We start from the raw sequence: 16,035 nt of genomic DNA, 5'->3' as shown, positions 1-16,035 counted from the left end.
CGTTTCATGATGTCACACACTAACAATATGAAGAATAAATTTGTAATATTACTAAAAAAAAAAAGATACAGAGTAGAATTATTATATAAAAAGTAGGATAAAGAATAAAATATGATTATTTAATAACAAAGAAGGGAAAGATGCGAGGAAAAAAGCAAAGAAACGATGTCACCACACCAAATGCGTCATTTCATAAAGTGACACTTTTCGTCGTTACATAACGATGAATTTAACGATATGATACAATAAAATTCATGTAAAAATCAAAATAAATATTGTATTTAAGGTAACAATACGATACAAAACAATAGGTAACAACCATCAAATACGCTTTTAGTGAAATATAGTTCGCCATTTTTACCCTTTAAAATAGATTTCACATTAGATAAAATTATAATTTAAGTAACTTTTCTAATTTTTAGGACTTTAAAATCAACTAAAATTTAGTTATTAATTATTTTTACTGACAAGATTTTAAAACTAAGTAAAAATCTATTTTTTACTTAGTAATAAAACTAATTAGGAAGTCCTAATATTTAAGATTTTAAAATTAATTAAACAAAATACCTTATATAAATTTCTTTCTTTAGAGCCCATTGGTATTAAAGTATGAACTATAAGATCTTTTGTTATTTAAAATGTTAGAGATTAAGAGTTATCAAAATTTACACGGGTCAAAAACACAACAATTTTGAAGATACAAAGATCCAAAATTGACATATGATTTTTTTACTAATTGGAAAAAATTTCTTATTGGACAAATATATAATTATAATTAAATAATTAAAAATAGGATGACATAATATTAAAAAATTGAATGAACAAAAACTAAGAAATTTTGTTTAATGTTGAGATCAAATAATCAAGTTTTTAAATTAACTAACTAACAAAAGAATATGATTCGATTATTTTTCAAGATAAGCATATAAATAAAATTATTTGTCAAGTTGACAAAACTCTTAAGGTACATTTATTTTCATACGAAGAGCATTAGCAGTGAAAGAAATTAAAAAATAAACAAAATTGCTTATAGTATAAAATTAAGAGTCAAATCGGCAAAATATAAATTTGAAGCAATAAGAATAAAATAACAGAAAATAAAATGTAATATAAATGGGCTGTCATTTGTTATTTTTTCTGCCTTGCATTTAATTAAAAATGACAATGTCTCGCTATATTCTTTTTTATATTAATTTATTTGTTATAAAATATAATTCAACATTAGCCGTTCTTTAAAACTTTACATTGTCACTATCAATTTTGTAGGAGGTATAAAGTCAACCTTTTTATCTAAATTTCTAAAAAACTAAAATATTTAATTTATAATATGTTTTATTTGATAAATCATTAAAGAATCGTGATAAAAGTATTTTTGTGTGTTATTTTCAGTATTAGGTTATAGAAATCATAATATTTTTCATAAAATATTCCGATATAAGTCATCATAAATCATAATAAGGGACCTGAAACTTCCGTGAGATATGATTTTTCATTTTTGAGCTAGCTAAATGAGAACAAAATTTCTCATTTTAGGAATTTTTTTTAATTTTTATTTTATAATTTTATATAACTTTAATAATTTATCTCATAATATTTAGACAATATTTTTAGAATTATGTATTCATTAATTAGGGTACATCTGCAAAGCCTAACCCGTTAAGAATATATATATATATATATATATATATATATATATATATATATATATATATATATATATATATATAACTTTTGAAAGTTGTGATTTTAAATATATTATAATTAATATTTTGTATGATTATAAGATTTTTGATACTTACAATCTTAAACATGTCATAACATGATTTGTGTGGCTATAAGACTTTTTTATTAGGATAAAATAGAGAGTTTAAAGTTAATTATTTTGAAAATAAAAGCGTGTTATTGTTACGAAAACTAACTAATAAGAAAAATAATGCCATATAAATAAGAATACACGGAGTAAGGATGTTTGTGAGAAAAAAAGAAAAAAATGAAGTGAATCACATGGGTGATGGGGATGCTAACCTTTGACGTTGGCTCGGAGATAAAATTCATTACTATTGGGACCAAGATCAACATCATCAACAGCCTTGTAAGTCTCTCCTTTAGCCTTGAGAAGCCTCATGATCTCTTCTTCTTGCCCAAAGCGTATATGTATGTATATATATATGGGAAAGTGGGTTCTACCGTTCCAGGGAGTAGGGGCTTAGTAGAAATCGAGGGTGGGTGGGGTTGGAAGAAGAATTTGAAGAAGAAGAATTTGAAGAGATGTAATTAAAGATATATGAGAGGGGGGTGGGTGGTAGTTGGAGGATGAAAAGAACAAGAAGAAGAAGACGTGGTGTACTATATAGGTAGTTGGAAGCGGAGATGACAAAGAGAGACGGACAAAGAAGAAGTGAAGTTGCTCTTTTATCCCATGCAAATCTATCATGTCTCCATGTTTTTCTTATATAAATGATCAGGTTGTTGAAACAGCATGATTTTTCATAAGTAATGTAAAAATTTAAAGGAATAAATATATCACTATGATAATAAACGATATTTTTATATATATATATATATATATATATATATATATATATATATATATATATCCAAAAGTTTTTTTACATAATCTATCTATCTATCTATCTATCTATCTATCTATCTATCTATCTATATCTATATTATTATAAAAACACGAATGTTTCACGCTAAATATCGAACGACTAAAATATCCCTGAAATATTGATCGACTTTTATACCTTTTTAGTCTTATTTTACTATATTTCTATTGGATTTTTGGTAATTTAATAAAAAATATCATATTTACTTTCTAGAATAACAAGGATTCGTAATATAAAGTCAAATTTATTTTGGTTACATAAACTCAAGTTAATTCCAAAAAGAATTTATATCCTTAGTAGTTGAATTAGAGTTACTTTGCAGTTAGACCAAGTACGAATTTGAATAGGAAACGTACATTACACAATTCACATAATGATGTACACGGAACAACATAAAAGATTTAAACTATCTAATTAGATTTTTATGTCGCTCATCTCTTTTCATCACAAATACGGATAGTCTACGTAATTTTATCCCGTTATCTAACCATTATTATTTTTCAAATCAATTTCTCTCAAAACAAATAGCAAGAAATTAATATAATGTGATATTCATCTACATATTATTTTTGTAGAATTAAAAAAAAAAAAAAAAAAGATAACAGTATTCTCTTAACGAAGAGTGCTTTTTTTTTTTTTTCTTTTGGTTTGTTTTAAAAAAAAGTGACGATATTCTCTTAACTGAAAAGTTTTCGGGAGAGAATGATCAAAGCTTACATGAGATTTGTACCGTGTGAACTTTTCTTGATTTTTTTCAATACTATCTTTTTAAATTTCAAAATATATAATATGATATTATTTTGTATGTTTTTTTTTCTTTATGTGTTTGTTAAAAAACTAAACAGAGAAGAAGATATTGTCACTTTTCTGATTAAGAAATTCTAGAAAGGGAGGTCATTACGTATTTTGTTTTCTTTTCTGTTTATTTATTTGAATTATCCATAAACTTTATTTGTACTTGTCTTCTTTATTTTATATAAGTGATTATGGTTTAAAAAAATCTAACCTCCTTAATGATTTTGCGCTAAAACTCACATAGATTTGTATTGCAGAAGCAAATTTAATTATCCTATTATTTTATTCACGATATTTTATTTTTACTTTATAGGATAGTGTTCTATGAAATTTCTAAATTCTAGGTAAGTGCTTTTGAACCACTTTCAAAGTTCAAAATTATATTTTAGATCCTTATGGAAAGAGTAATATCACAGTCTACATATAAACCCAATTTGATTCACCTTTAAAGTAGAAATTTTCACGCTAGAGATAACAGTAATACCAAGAAAGGATGAAAAATGAAGAGCCAAATTGCTGAAGACATTCGCTGAATTCTTGATATTTCAGATATGGATAGTATATGTCCAACTCAAATAGGTACTGTTTCTGGATACCTGAACTAAAGTATACCGTTGCATCAAAAATGTTAATATTGTTGCATTTTGCAAGTGTCTTTACAAATTTAATCACATAACTTTAATTGTGTCAAAAATTTATTAACGAATTGGTTTGGTTTATATGTATATTTTCTTTCTTTATGCTATGAAATTGGTCATTGAATCTCATATATATATATTTGAGTAAAACTTAAGAATATCTATGCAATTGAAGGTTTATTACTTTCGAGATGCATTTCATACTATTTGACACATATCTACATGCAATTGTATTATTATTATTATTATTATTATTATTAAAATACAAATTTTCAAGGCGAAATGTTGATTATTGGCTAAATATCTACGTGCAATTATTAACGTGCAACGCACGTTCATAGATACTAGTTATTATAAAAGCATGAATATAATGTCGATTTACAAAAATAATCTTATAATATTAAACATAATAACTCATAATAAAAGGATATAACCGGAATTCTAGATATTAACCTTATAATCCTATTAGTTTTAGGACATAATACTACACGTTAGGAATCCTACATGATTACCCTTAGGAATTCTATTAGTATAATTACTTTCGGGCTGTCTAATTCGTATAAAATTGAATAAGTAAATATCTTTAGTAATGTAATCCTATTACTTTTAGGATATAGTTATTAAAAGTTTTCTATTACTAATTTAATTTAAAAACGTATCATAATGTCCTATTACTAATTTAACTTAAGAATGTATTATATTGTCTAAATTTATTTAGAAAAAGTAGAGCCTATATTATTATAAAAGTATAAATACAATATTAATATACTAAAATAGCCCTAAAATATTAAACGAAAAAACTCATGGGGAAAGGACATAACTGCAATAACCTATTTTTTGGACTACAATACCTTCTATGCTAATTTTTATACAATACCTTCTATGCTAATTTAATATTTAAATTTTTTAAATTAATAAAATTTTGTCTATTAAATTCTTATTAAAAATATGTAGGAAGGTTTAATAAAATCAATTTCATAAGAATCCTCCGTATTAGCAATACATTACCACTCCATAATGTCCAATAAACAACAACAACAACAACAACAACAACAACAACAACAACAACAACAACAACAACAACAACAACAACAACAACAACAACAACAATAACATACCCAGTATAATCCCACATAGTGGGGTTTGGGGAGGATAGTGTGTATGCAGACCTTACCTCTACCTTTGTGGAGGAAGAGAGGCTATTTCCAATAGACCCTCGGCTCAGGCAAGAATAGGTACCACAATAATAACAAGAAACAAGACGGGACAACACCGAAAAATAATATAAAAACAGCATACACAACAAGATAGTGTAAAAAAAAATTCAAATAACCCTACTACCAACCAAATGCGAGAGTACGTACTAACACTACCGGTATGAATAATCTAGACTATCTAACCTACTATACTAATCTTCGACCTCCACACCTTCCTATCACGGGTCATGTCCTCGGTCAGCTGTAGCTGCGCCATATCATGCCTAATCACCTCACTCCAACTCATCTTCGGCCTACCTCTACCTCTCCTAAGGCCCTCCAATGTCAACATCTCACACCTCCTTACTGGAATGTCTGTGCTTCTCCTCCTCATATGTCCAAACCATCTAAGCCGTGCTTCCCGCATCTTGTCCTCAATAGGGGCCACACCCATAATAATACTCCATAATGTCCAATACCAAGAAAAAATAAAAATAATATTAAATGGTCTGCATAAAGAGTTTAAATTGAAAAAAAAATACCCCTACGATAATATATTTTATATTATATTTGAACTATCTTCCTACTCAAATAATATTTTTTTAATCAATTTTTCGTGTAATATTAAAAAATACCCAATTATTAAACAACAACTAAGAAAATATTTACGAATATAAATGTGTGAGAAAGAGAAAAAAATGGTTGGTAAGAGTCAATACCACTAATAATTCTACAGACATAAAGATCTAAAAGTGAAATACCATATCAATCTTTTACTCTTTGAAAATAAAATTTATGGTAGATAAAATTATAATTAAGAATAAATATTCAAAACAAGAGATGAACTAATATTAAGATCTGAATCAACATAGAATAAATTATTTTTTATGTTAAAACTAAATAATTAAATCTTTTAATTAATTATTTAACAATAAAATCCAATTCAGTTATTTTTTAAATTCATCATATGAGTAAAATTCTTATTCAAGTTAAAATAAAATCTTAAGGTATATAAATTTATTCCATAAAAGAGCGTTAGAACACAAAGTAAAAAGGTTAGTATATTATTAAGAATCAAAATGTTATACAAGTGTCTGAGGAAGAACAATCAAAACTAAATCCTAAACAAGAACAAGCTTTCAAGACTATATTATAAAGAGTCGACCCTGCTATAGTGAGATTATTCTTTGTAGATACCTCCGGTGAAATCGAAATAATATTTCTATGTCATGCATTACTTGCAAATATCATATCAAGAGGCATGGCATTGTTAGGAATAATAGCAAGTGGTGTTCCAACAACGATTTTATTATGAGGCCATCCACTTTATATTTGATATACCTCTTCAAACAATTTAAATAACCATCATAAATATATCAAAGCAGAGAAATTGTGCTAAATTTATAAGGAAAGCAAAAATGATAATATGGGATAAAGCACTTATGGCTAAATATCAAACGATCGAAATAATTGCCCGGAGTTCAAAAGATATATTGGATATTAATAAACCGTTTTGTGAAACATTAATAGTTTGGAAGGTAATTTATGTCAAGTACTACCAGTAGTTCCAAAATTGACAAAAGCAGAGACTGTAAAAGCTAGCTTGCCAAAGTTATACTTTTGGCCTCAAATGAAAAAGATTCAACTGACAAGAAATATAAAGTAAGAACAGATTCAGTATTCAGTGCCTTCTTGCTTCGTGTCGGAAACGAAGAAGAGCATCCAATAAAAGATGATGTGGTTCTTCCTAAACACTTAGTTATCAATCCCAATGGTAATAGTAGTGCATTTGAGAAATATTTCTATCATTAGATTAAAACGCAATTTGTGCAAATCGCATGATAGAATTAAAAAGATATCTTAGCTAGCAGAAATGAATATGTTGATCAACTAAATAAGAGGTTTATTGCAAAATTTTATAATAAAAATAAAATATTTTTTTATTTTTGACTCAGCATAAAATGATACTAATAATTACTACCAAGAAGAATACTTAAATACTTTAATACCAAATGGCCTTCTACCATACATGTTTGTTGTCAAGTTTATTATTTCTTAAGTATATTAGTGGTGCAATATATATAATAGACTAAGTTAAAATTGATCTTCCATTGTATATAGGTTGATTTTGAAAAACAAATATGTCCTTCATGCTACTGAAAAACTTAGATACGCCGAATAACTTATTTAATAGCACACAAATGGTATATAAAATTTTTGACAATAACGTCATACATGCAAAAATTATGATACGGGTCAATGTACTTCTAAGTATATTCTTATCCTGCAATTCAACTTTCGTCTTTTAAAACTAAGAAATATCTTAATAAATTTATGTAAAAATAATTTTTAGTATGTTAATATTTTGCAAATACAATAAATAAAGGACAAGGACAAACATACTAAATATTGGACTATATTTATCGCAATATATTTTCTTGCACGAACAACTGTATATTGCACTCTCAATAGGGATATCAAGATCGACAACAAGAGTTCTGATTAAGGCAGAGCAACCAAAGCATTAGGAGTAAACATACACAAAAAAATATTGTTCACAAAGAAGGGTTCGTTAAGATACCATCACATTAAATACTTTTAAACTATTATACATAATTATTTAACTAATATGACAAAATTGATCATTTGTATAAGTATTGATGATGTCCTTTTATTTTAAATTCATGTATTATGCTAATGTAATAATATTTTTCGGCATTTGGATGATTGTTATATTATTATACATAAAATTTCTGTCATTAATTAAATTTTATTGTTCCTTCATATAAATATTTAAATCATCACGTGCCATTATTAACGTGCAACATGCGTTCATAAATACTAGTTATCTATATATACATATCTTACAAAACGTTTCAACGAAACCGTGTAATGAGACACCCTTGGGACAAGGTAGATACGCCTATATGTTCAAAGAAATAAAAGGAAAACAATTATAAATACATATACACGTGTGTGTACAGAAAACGTCCCGCATAGTATGGAAAATATCGGAAACTTTCCCTATATAATAAAAAAACAAGTGCAAATTGTTTATTTTATTTTTAAAACCTCCCGGAAGGAGGGCTTTAAAGCACCCACTCTCACTTTAAAGATCTAATCCACAACCAAGGATGATTGTAAATTAACAGACATGATGTCCCTATTTTCTTTTAGTTACTGCTAATTCTTAGTTATGACTTAATTATGAGTCCTAGTCATGGTAAAAGCACCCTTTGCAAGCTAATGTTATCTAAACATGTAGGGATGTTTGTGTAGTTTTCAGTATTATAAGGGGACGTTTGTGCAAAATCTTTAGATAACATATACAATCTAGAGAAAGAGAGGCTCCATTTCAAAACAAACTGTTGACATTTACTAAGAAGATGCGTTACAAACACTGACTTTTGTCTTTATCCTTTCTGTTTCTTGTCTTTGGTTCTCTTTTTCTTGAAAGACCAAACAATATTAGTATTATTAGTAGTTGGCAGCGAGGAGGAGGGAGAGTCTGTGTGGTGGGTCGGCCAAGTGGCGACTATGTTCACTGATTAGCCATCGCTAATTCAGTCTTAACCATAATTCTTATCCTGAATGATGATGAGTGAGATGTGTGGAGGTTTAATTTGAAACCCCGATTTGCGAAATTGCAAAGCTTTTCAGTTCTCGGGCTATAGAGTGCAGAAGAAGAACACCACCAAAAAATGGCTAAAATTTTATTCTCTTTTTTTTTTTTTTTCTGAACAAGCTAAGGTAAATGCAAAAAAATCTTTTCTACTTTTACTCTTAGGTTCACGACTATATCTTTTCTTCAATTTAATTTAGATTTTTTTTCTTTGTCTCAATGTGCTTCTCTTCTAATACTCATACCTCTTTAAATACATTTATAACATATTTATGTGTTGAAGTATAAAGTATTAGACACGGCTCCTCATATTTTGATAGGTGATTAAAGTCAGTTAGTTAGTTAAGTCTCTTAGTAGGTGACAACTGTCACCAACTAAGTTAATAGAGTTAATAGAGGAGGTAGTGGAGGTTAGTAAGATTCTTTGCTCGTGTATATATATATATATATATATATATATATATATATATATATTGATACAAGACTCAGTAGAAAATACAATTCATTTCAATGAAATAGAATATGAGTTGATTCTCTGCAGAAGTTCATCTTCCTCTTCTCCTTCTCCTTTCTATCTTCTTAATTGACTGAAGGTTCTAGAACTCAACATGGCATCAGAGCGTATGAAGACGATCGATTCAAGCAGATCACTCTAATTGATTTATGTTTCTAGGCCTTCTTCTCGTACATGCAATTGCTTCGATTCACCTCAATTTGTGGTTGAATCGTCGTTGAGTAATTAGAAACTTTTTTTCACTAGTTTGGGCTCTGGTTTCTGGTCATCAATGACGGTCGGAGTTGATGGTACTAGTACAGGCACAGGAGTTGAGGATATCTCTGCTAATGCGAGTCAATTTTGATCTGGTACTACAATTCTAGTAACAGATCCAACTCGTGTTGGTACTACAGTCATAGATCAACATCATCCGTTATTTCTTCAACCTTTTGATACTCCAGGTAGCTCATTAATCTCAATTAAGCTAACTGAACATGAAAACTATGCTCTATGGAGTAGTTCTATGCATGTTAGTTTGCTAGGAAAAAGTAAATTAGGTTTTATAGATGGAGGGTATTCTAAGAAGAAATTTGATGCCTCCCTTCATGAATTATGGGAGAAGTGTAATACCATAGTACTTTCATGGATAATGAACTCTGTAAGCACTGAATTGTTGAGGGGAATGGTGTATGCCACAAGTGCTCACAAAGTGTGGAGTGATCTCAGAGAAAACTTTGAGAAGGTGAATGGCTCGAGAGTCCTGTACTTGCACAAGCAGATTGCCACCCTATCACATGGTATTTCATCAGCATCTTCTTATTTTGCAAAACTGAAGCAATTGTGGACTGAATTTGATGCACTTATACCTTGCCCTGGGTGTGGCTATGAAGAATCTAAAAAATATGTGGAGTACTTTGAATATCAGAGAATGTTGCAGTTTTTAATGGGACTAAACGAGTCATATGCACAGTCTAGCAATCGAATTTTGAATATGTCTCCTATTCCTTCCATAAACAAAGCCTACTCTATAATAATCTCAGAAGAAAGTAGAAGATCTTTAGCTAATCATACCACAAATGTATCTGAAGTTCATGAAGAAACTGCTCCATTCACCAACAAAGGCCATCCCAATCAAACTCAATTCACCAGCAAATTTGGTTTCTATCCTCCTGGTCCTCTGAATCCTAATCCAGCCTTATTCAGTAACAAGTGAATCCCATACTCTAACAAAAACTTCAAACAGAGAAAGAACCAGCTATATTGTGACTACTGTAACTTCAAAGGTCACACTAGGGAGACATGCTATACGATCTATGGCTATCCATCAGATTTCAAGCCTAAGAAAAAATTCTCCTCAGCAAATTCAGCTTCATATGCTGGAGAAAATCAGTTCTCTAACAATCCTACTAGAGGAACATATGGGACTCCAATTAACCTTGCAACAACTTTTGGAAATCCATCAGTCTCCTCACAAGTGTCCAACTCTACTAACAATCAGTCTGCTCAAGCTGCAATAGGAAGAATTCCTCAGTTTACACAGGAGCAATACAATCAGATCATGCAAATGGTGGGAAAAAAAAATGAGAACAGTGGTTTTGCTATGGCAGCAGGTATGTCACATAGTGTAACTGTCCCTATAGATAAAACCTAAGTAGAAGACACTAGAGCTTTCAATCATATGGTACATAGACTTGACATGCTGTTTGACTTAAAAACCTTGGGAAATTCTAAAGAAGGGAAAATCTGTCTACCTACAAGAGATTTTGCCATAGTGAGACACATAGGTTCCACATATATATTTTCTGGTCACAAGATAACTAATGTGATGCACATTCCTGAGTTAAGATATAATCTCTTATCCGTCTCAAAAATTACAAAGGAGTTAAGGTGTGTAGCTTTGTTCTATCCTGACTTTTGTATCTTTTAGGATCTCTTCAATGGACAGGTAAAAGAGATTGGTAGAGAAGATAATAGATTATATGTACTCACCTCTAAAAGTGTAATAAAGTCAATTAATGGTGCACCTGCTACAGGAAGTGCAAGCTCAAATCCAAGGTCTCTTACTGTAAATACCACAGAGAATAACACAATAAATGTAGCCTTGTGGCATAGGAGACAAGGTCATGTACCTTTGGCTGTACTTAAGATAGTAAGTGATTTTCAATCTATGCATTTTGAGGATACTGAAAAGCATTGTACTGTTTGTCCTTTGGCTAAGCAAACAAGGCTACCATTTTCTGTAAGTACCTCAATTGCTCATTCCAATTTTGATATTATTCATGGTGATATGTGGGGTCCCTATAGAGTTTCTACCTATGATGGGAAAAGTTACTTCTTAACATTAGTTGATGATTATTCCAGATTCACCTAGATCTTTCTCTTACCCTCAAAATCTGAGACAATTGTTGTTCTTAGGAATTTCTTCTTAATGGTGCAAAATATCTATTATTCAACTGTTAAGATTCTAAGGATAGATAATAGTTGTGAGTTCTTCAATACTCAGATGACAGATCTACTTCAATCACTAGGCATCATTCATCAAAGCTCATGTGTTTACACTCCACGACAAAATGGTGTGGCTAAAAGAAGGCATAGACACATACTCAATGTAGCCAGAGCACTCAGGTTTCAGGCCTCAATTCCTCTCAGGTTTTGGGGAGAGTGTGTTTATGCTATAGTGTATGTTATAAACAGGTTGCCTGCTTCAACTCTCAAAGGTAGGACTCCTTATGAAATCCTGCATGGTTTTCCTGCCTCTCTTGCTCACTTAAGAGTCTTTGGATGCCTAGGTTATGTGTTAGAGGTGAGGAAAACAGATAAATTTGCTCCTAGAGTTGTTCCAGCAGTCTTCCTTGGTTATTTAATGGTTCAAAAAGGCTACAAGATGTATACATTGGCTTCCAGGGTGTTATTGTGAGTAGATATGTGGTGTTTAAAGAGGATGTCTACCCCTTTAAACATACTGACCTACCTATTTCCTCTCTATTTCATATCCTAGAATTCTCACCTAATAGTGTCTCTGACAAGAGAGTGACAGTATCTCTTAAGGATGATACTATGTCTTCTCCTTCTACCATCTCTTCTGAGCATTCTACTGATACCTTAACCTCAGCTGGGAATCCAAATCTGGCTACTGATGCACATTCCAATACTCTACTTGAAGAACTGCCTGTTGACACCTCACCATATATATTATTTTCTGAAGCACCTGAGCCCAGCAAAATATCTCAAAGGGTATCTAAACCACCATTATGGATGAAGGACTATGTAATTCAGTCTCAAGGGAAATCTAAACTGTTGTTATCCTTTATCCACCTATGTGAGCTATGCTAATATCTCTTCTTCCTACATCTCTACTCTCTCTGCCTACTCAACTATTATTGAGCCAAAGACTTACAAAGAGGCAATTAAGAATCCCAAGTGGATTGCAGCTATGAAGTCTGAAATCACAGCCTTAGAAGAGAACAACACTAGGAGCATTGTTGATCTTCCCGATGGCAAGGTTCCCATTGGGTGCAAATGGGTGTTCAAGGTTAAATATACAGCTTCAGGTGTAGTTGAGAGATACAAAGCCAGACTAATGGCTAAATATTATAGCCAGCAAAAAGGTATGGACTATACAGAGACCTTCTCTCCTGTGGTCAAGATGGTCACAATCATATCTGTGATAGCAGTAGCTGCAACTAGGCATTGGCAAATCTTTCAAATGGATGTGCACAATGCCTTCCTTCAAAGGAATTTGTTTGAAGAAGTCTACATGGCAATTCCATAGGGGTTCTCTAGTCAGGGAGGATCTGGAAAAGTCTGCAGACTCCATAAGTTTTTGTATAGCCTCAAACAAGCACCAAGGTAGTGGAACAAAAAGCCGACTGATGCTTTACTGCAACTTGGCTTCACCTAGAGTCATTTTGATTATTCTCTCTTCACTAAGAAGGTGCAAATTAAGATGGTTCTTGTCTTAGTTTATGTAGATGATCTCTTGATTTCAGGCAACTGTCCTCAGTTGATCTTACAAACAAGAAGTGATCTGCAACTCAAATTCAATATGAAGGATCTTGGTGAGCTCAAGTTCTTCTTGGGCATTGAGTTTTCTAGATCGAGGGAGGGAATTTTCATGAATCAAAGGAAGTATGCTTTTGGAATTGATTGCTGAGATGGGGCTTGGAGGAGCTAAACCTCTGGTTCTCCATTGGAGCCTAATCAGAAACTTACATCTGCTGATTATGATGCTTTCATCAACAATCAATCTAAAATAGAAACTCAACATACAGATACAGAAAATGATAACCTACTGACTGATGCTAGCCAACATCAAAGGCTAATAGGAAGGCTTCTATATCTAACTATGACAAGGGTAGACATTGCTTTTGCTGTTCAAGTACTCAGCCAGATTATGCATAAACCCAAGCAATCTCATTTGGAAGTTGTACTAAGAGTGGTAAGGTACATCAAAAGTACACTTGGTTTGGGCCTACTAATGACCTCTGAAGGATCTGGGAAACTTGAAGCTTTTTTCTACTCAGATTGGGAAGGTTGCTTGCAGTCGAGGAAATATGTTACAGGTTACCTAGTAAAGCTTGGAAGTGCCTTAATCTCATAAAAGTCAAAGAAGCAGGACATTGTAGCAAGAAGCTCTGCAAAAGCAGAGTTCAAAAGTATGGCTTCAGCAGTGGCTGAATTAACCTGGCTGACATGCCTATACAAGGAGCTAGGAGTCGAAATTCAACTGCCTATTGATCTACATTATGACAGTAAAGCTGCTATTCAGATTGCAGCCAATCCCATCTTTCATGAACGCGCCAAACATATTAATATAGATTGTCATTTTGTCAGGGAAAAAATTATTCAAGGAGCAGTGAAGACACATCATATTCCTACAAAAGAGCAGCATGCTGATCTTCTCACTAAAAGCATGGGAAAGCCATAACATGACTATCTACTATCCAAGCTGGGGTTGAAGGATGTGTTTCAACCATCAGCTTGAGGGAGAGTATTGAAGTATAGAGTAGTAGACACTGCTAATAGACTGTTAATAACTTAGGTGGTTAAAGTCAGTTAGTTAGTTAAGTCTGTTAGTAGGTGACAACTGTCACCAGCTAAGTTAATAGAGGAGGTAGTGGAGGTTAGCAAGATGCAGTTGTATATATATATATATATATATATATATATATTATATATATATATATATATATATATATATATATACTGATAGTGTAATAACCTGGCCGGTCGTTTTGAGTATTACAACCCCGTTTCCCCATTTACTGCTCTATTTTCGCTTTATAGCTGTATTATGACCTATCAGATTAGGTAGTTTGGGTCCGAAAGGATTTCAAAATGAATTGAGACACTTAGTCTCATAATGGAAAACTTAAGTTAGAAAAGTCGATCGGATATTGACTTATGTGTAGACGACCTCGGATTTGAATTCTGATGACTCCAATAGTCCCGTATGGTGATTTTGGATTTAGGAGCATGTCCAAAAAATTATTTGGAGGTCCATAGTGGAATTAAGCTTGAAATGACGAAAGTTAAATATTTTTGAAAAGTTTGACTGGGGAGTTGACTTTTTAATATCGGGATCGGAATCCGATTCTGAAAATTGAAATAGGCTCGTAATGTGAAATGTGACTTGTGTGCAAAATTTGAAGTCAATCGGACGTGATTTGACAGGTTTCGGCATCGTTTGTAGAATTTGGGAATTTCGAAGTTTCTTAGGCTTGAATCCGTGTGTAATTCGTATTTTCGATATTGTTGGAGGTGATTTGAAGATTCGACTAAGTTTGTATGATGTTATAAGACTTGTTGGTATGTTTGGTTGAGGTCCTGGGGGCCTCGGGTTGATTTCGGGTGGTTAACAGACTTGATTTTTAGTTGATGAAGCAGCTGAAGTGCTGCTGCTACTGGTACAACCGCACCTGCGGAGTGGGCATCGTAGGTGCGCACACGCAGAAGCGCAGAATAAATAGCAGAAGCGACCAAGGAAGGGCTGGGCAGAGGTCGCAGGTGCGAAGACATTCCCGCACCTGCGATGGTCGCAGAAATAGGCTGATGGGCGCATAAGCGAGGTTGAGCCGCAGGTGCGATGGGTTTTCCGCACCTGCGATAGGCACAGATGTGATCCAAATTTCGTAGAAGCGAAAAGCCTGGGCAGAATCCTTTAAGTTCGAGGGTTCGTGATTTTTCACCATTTTCGAATTTTGGAGCTCGGTTTGGGCGATTTTGGAGAGGAATGTTTTCACACAACTTGGGGTAAGTGTTCTTGACTCTCTTGTGATTATATTCCATGAATCTATCTTCATTTTAGCAATTAGTTGATTAATTTAAAGAGAAAATTGGGGTTGTTGGCCTAAAGTTTATAATACAAATTTTTGAGATTTGAACATCGATTTGGAGTCGGAATTGAGTGAAATTAGTATGGTTGAACTTGTAATTAGATGGGTTGTCAGATTTTTTGAGTTTCGTCGGATTCCGAGACGTGGCCCCTACGGGCGATTTTTGGAGTGTAATTTAGGATTTTGTGGGAAAATATTAGTATTTCTGATATGGACTTAATTTTTATAATTGTGTGGATTGAATCAAATTTATTGTGGCTAGATACGAGCCGTTCAGAAGTTGATACGCGCAGAATGGGATTTCTGGAGCATTATTTAGCTTGCTCGACTTTGGATTCGTCTTG

General features: G+C 32.0%; 2 protein-coding genes across 2 annotated transcripts in view; one reads left to right on the top strand and one right to left on the bottom strand.

Moving 5' to 3' along the window:
• LOC142167840 (fatty acid amide hydrolase-like) overlaps nucleotides 1-2,432 on the bottom strand; it is a 32,814-nt gene extending 30,382 nt beyond the window's left edge. Inside the window, exon 1 of the mRNA XM_075227992.1 lies at nucleotides 2,026-2,432. Within this exon, the coding sequence (XP_075084093.1) occupies nucleotides 2,026-2,125 (100 nt within the window). The 5' untranslated portion in view covers nucleotides 2,126-2,432. The remainder of the gene's footprint in view (nucleotides 1-2,025) is intronic.
• Nucleotides 2,433-13,302: 10,870 nt separating this feature from the next.
• LOC142168131 (putative mitochondrial protein AtMg00240) lies at nucleotides 13,303-13,956 on the top strand. The gene is made up of 2 exons (XM_075228791.1): nucleotides 13,303-13,414; nucleotides 13,628-13,956. The coding sequence occupies exons 1-2, from the start codon at nucleotides 13,303-13,305 to the stop codon at nucleotides 13,954-13,956; spliced, it is 441 nt and encodes a 146-aa protein (XP_075084892.1).
• Nucleotides 13,957-16,035: the final 2,079 nt, after the last annotated feature.

This window comes from Nicotiana tabacum, chromosome 13, assembly GCF_000715075.1.
Source record: "Nicotiana tabacum cultivar K326 chromosome 13, ASM71507v2, whole genome shotgun sequence".
NCBI lineage: Eukaryota > Viridiplantae > Streptophyta > Magnoliopsida > Solanales > Solanaceae > Nicotiana > Nicotiana tabacum.
This window is presented reverse-complemented; position numbering and strand designations above follow the sequence as displayed.

Bases quoted from the DNA above. Each gene is read 5' to 3' on its own strand.
- LOC142168131 (XM_075228791.1), top strand. From the start codon at position 13,303: ATGGTTCTTGTCTTAGTTTATGTAGATGATCTCTTGATTTCAGGCAAC. The intron at 13,415-13,627 runs GTGAGCTCAAGT...CTCAACATACAG, and splicing joins ATTCAATATGAAGGATCTTG to ATACAGAAAATGATAACCTA.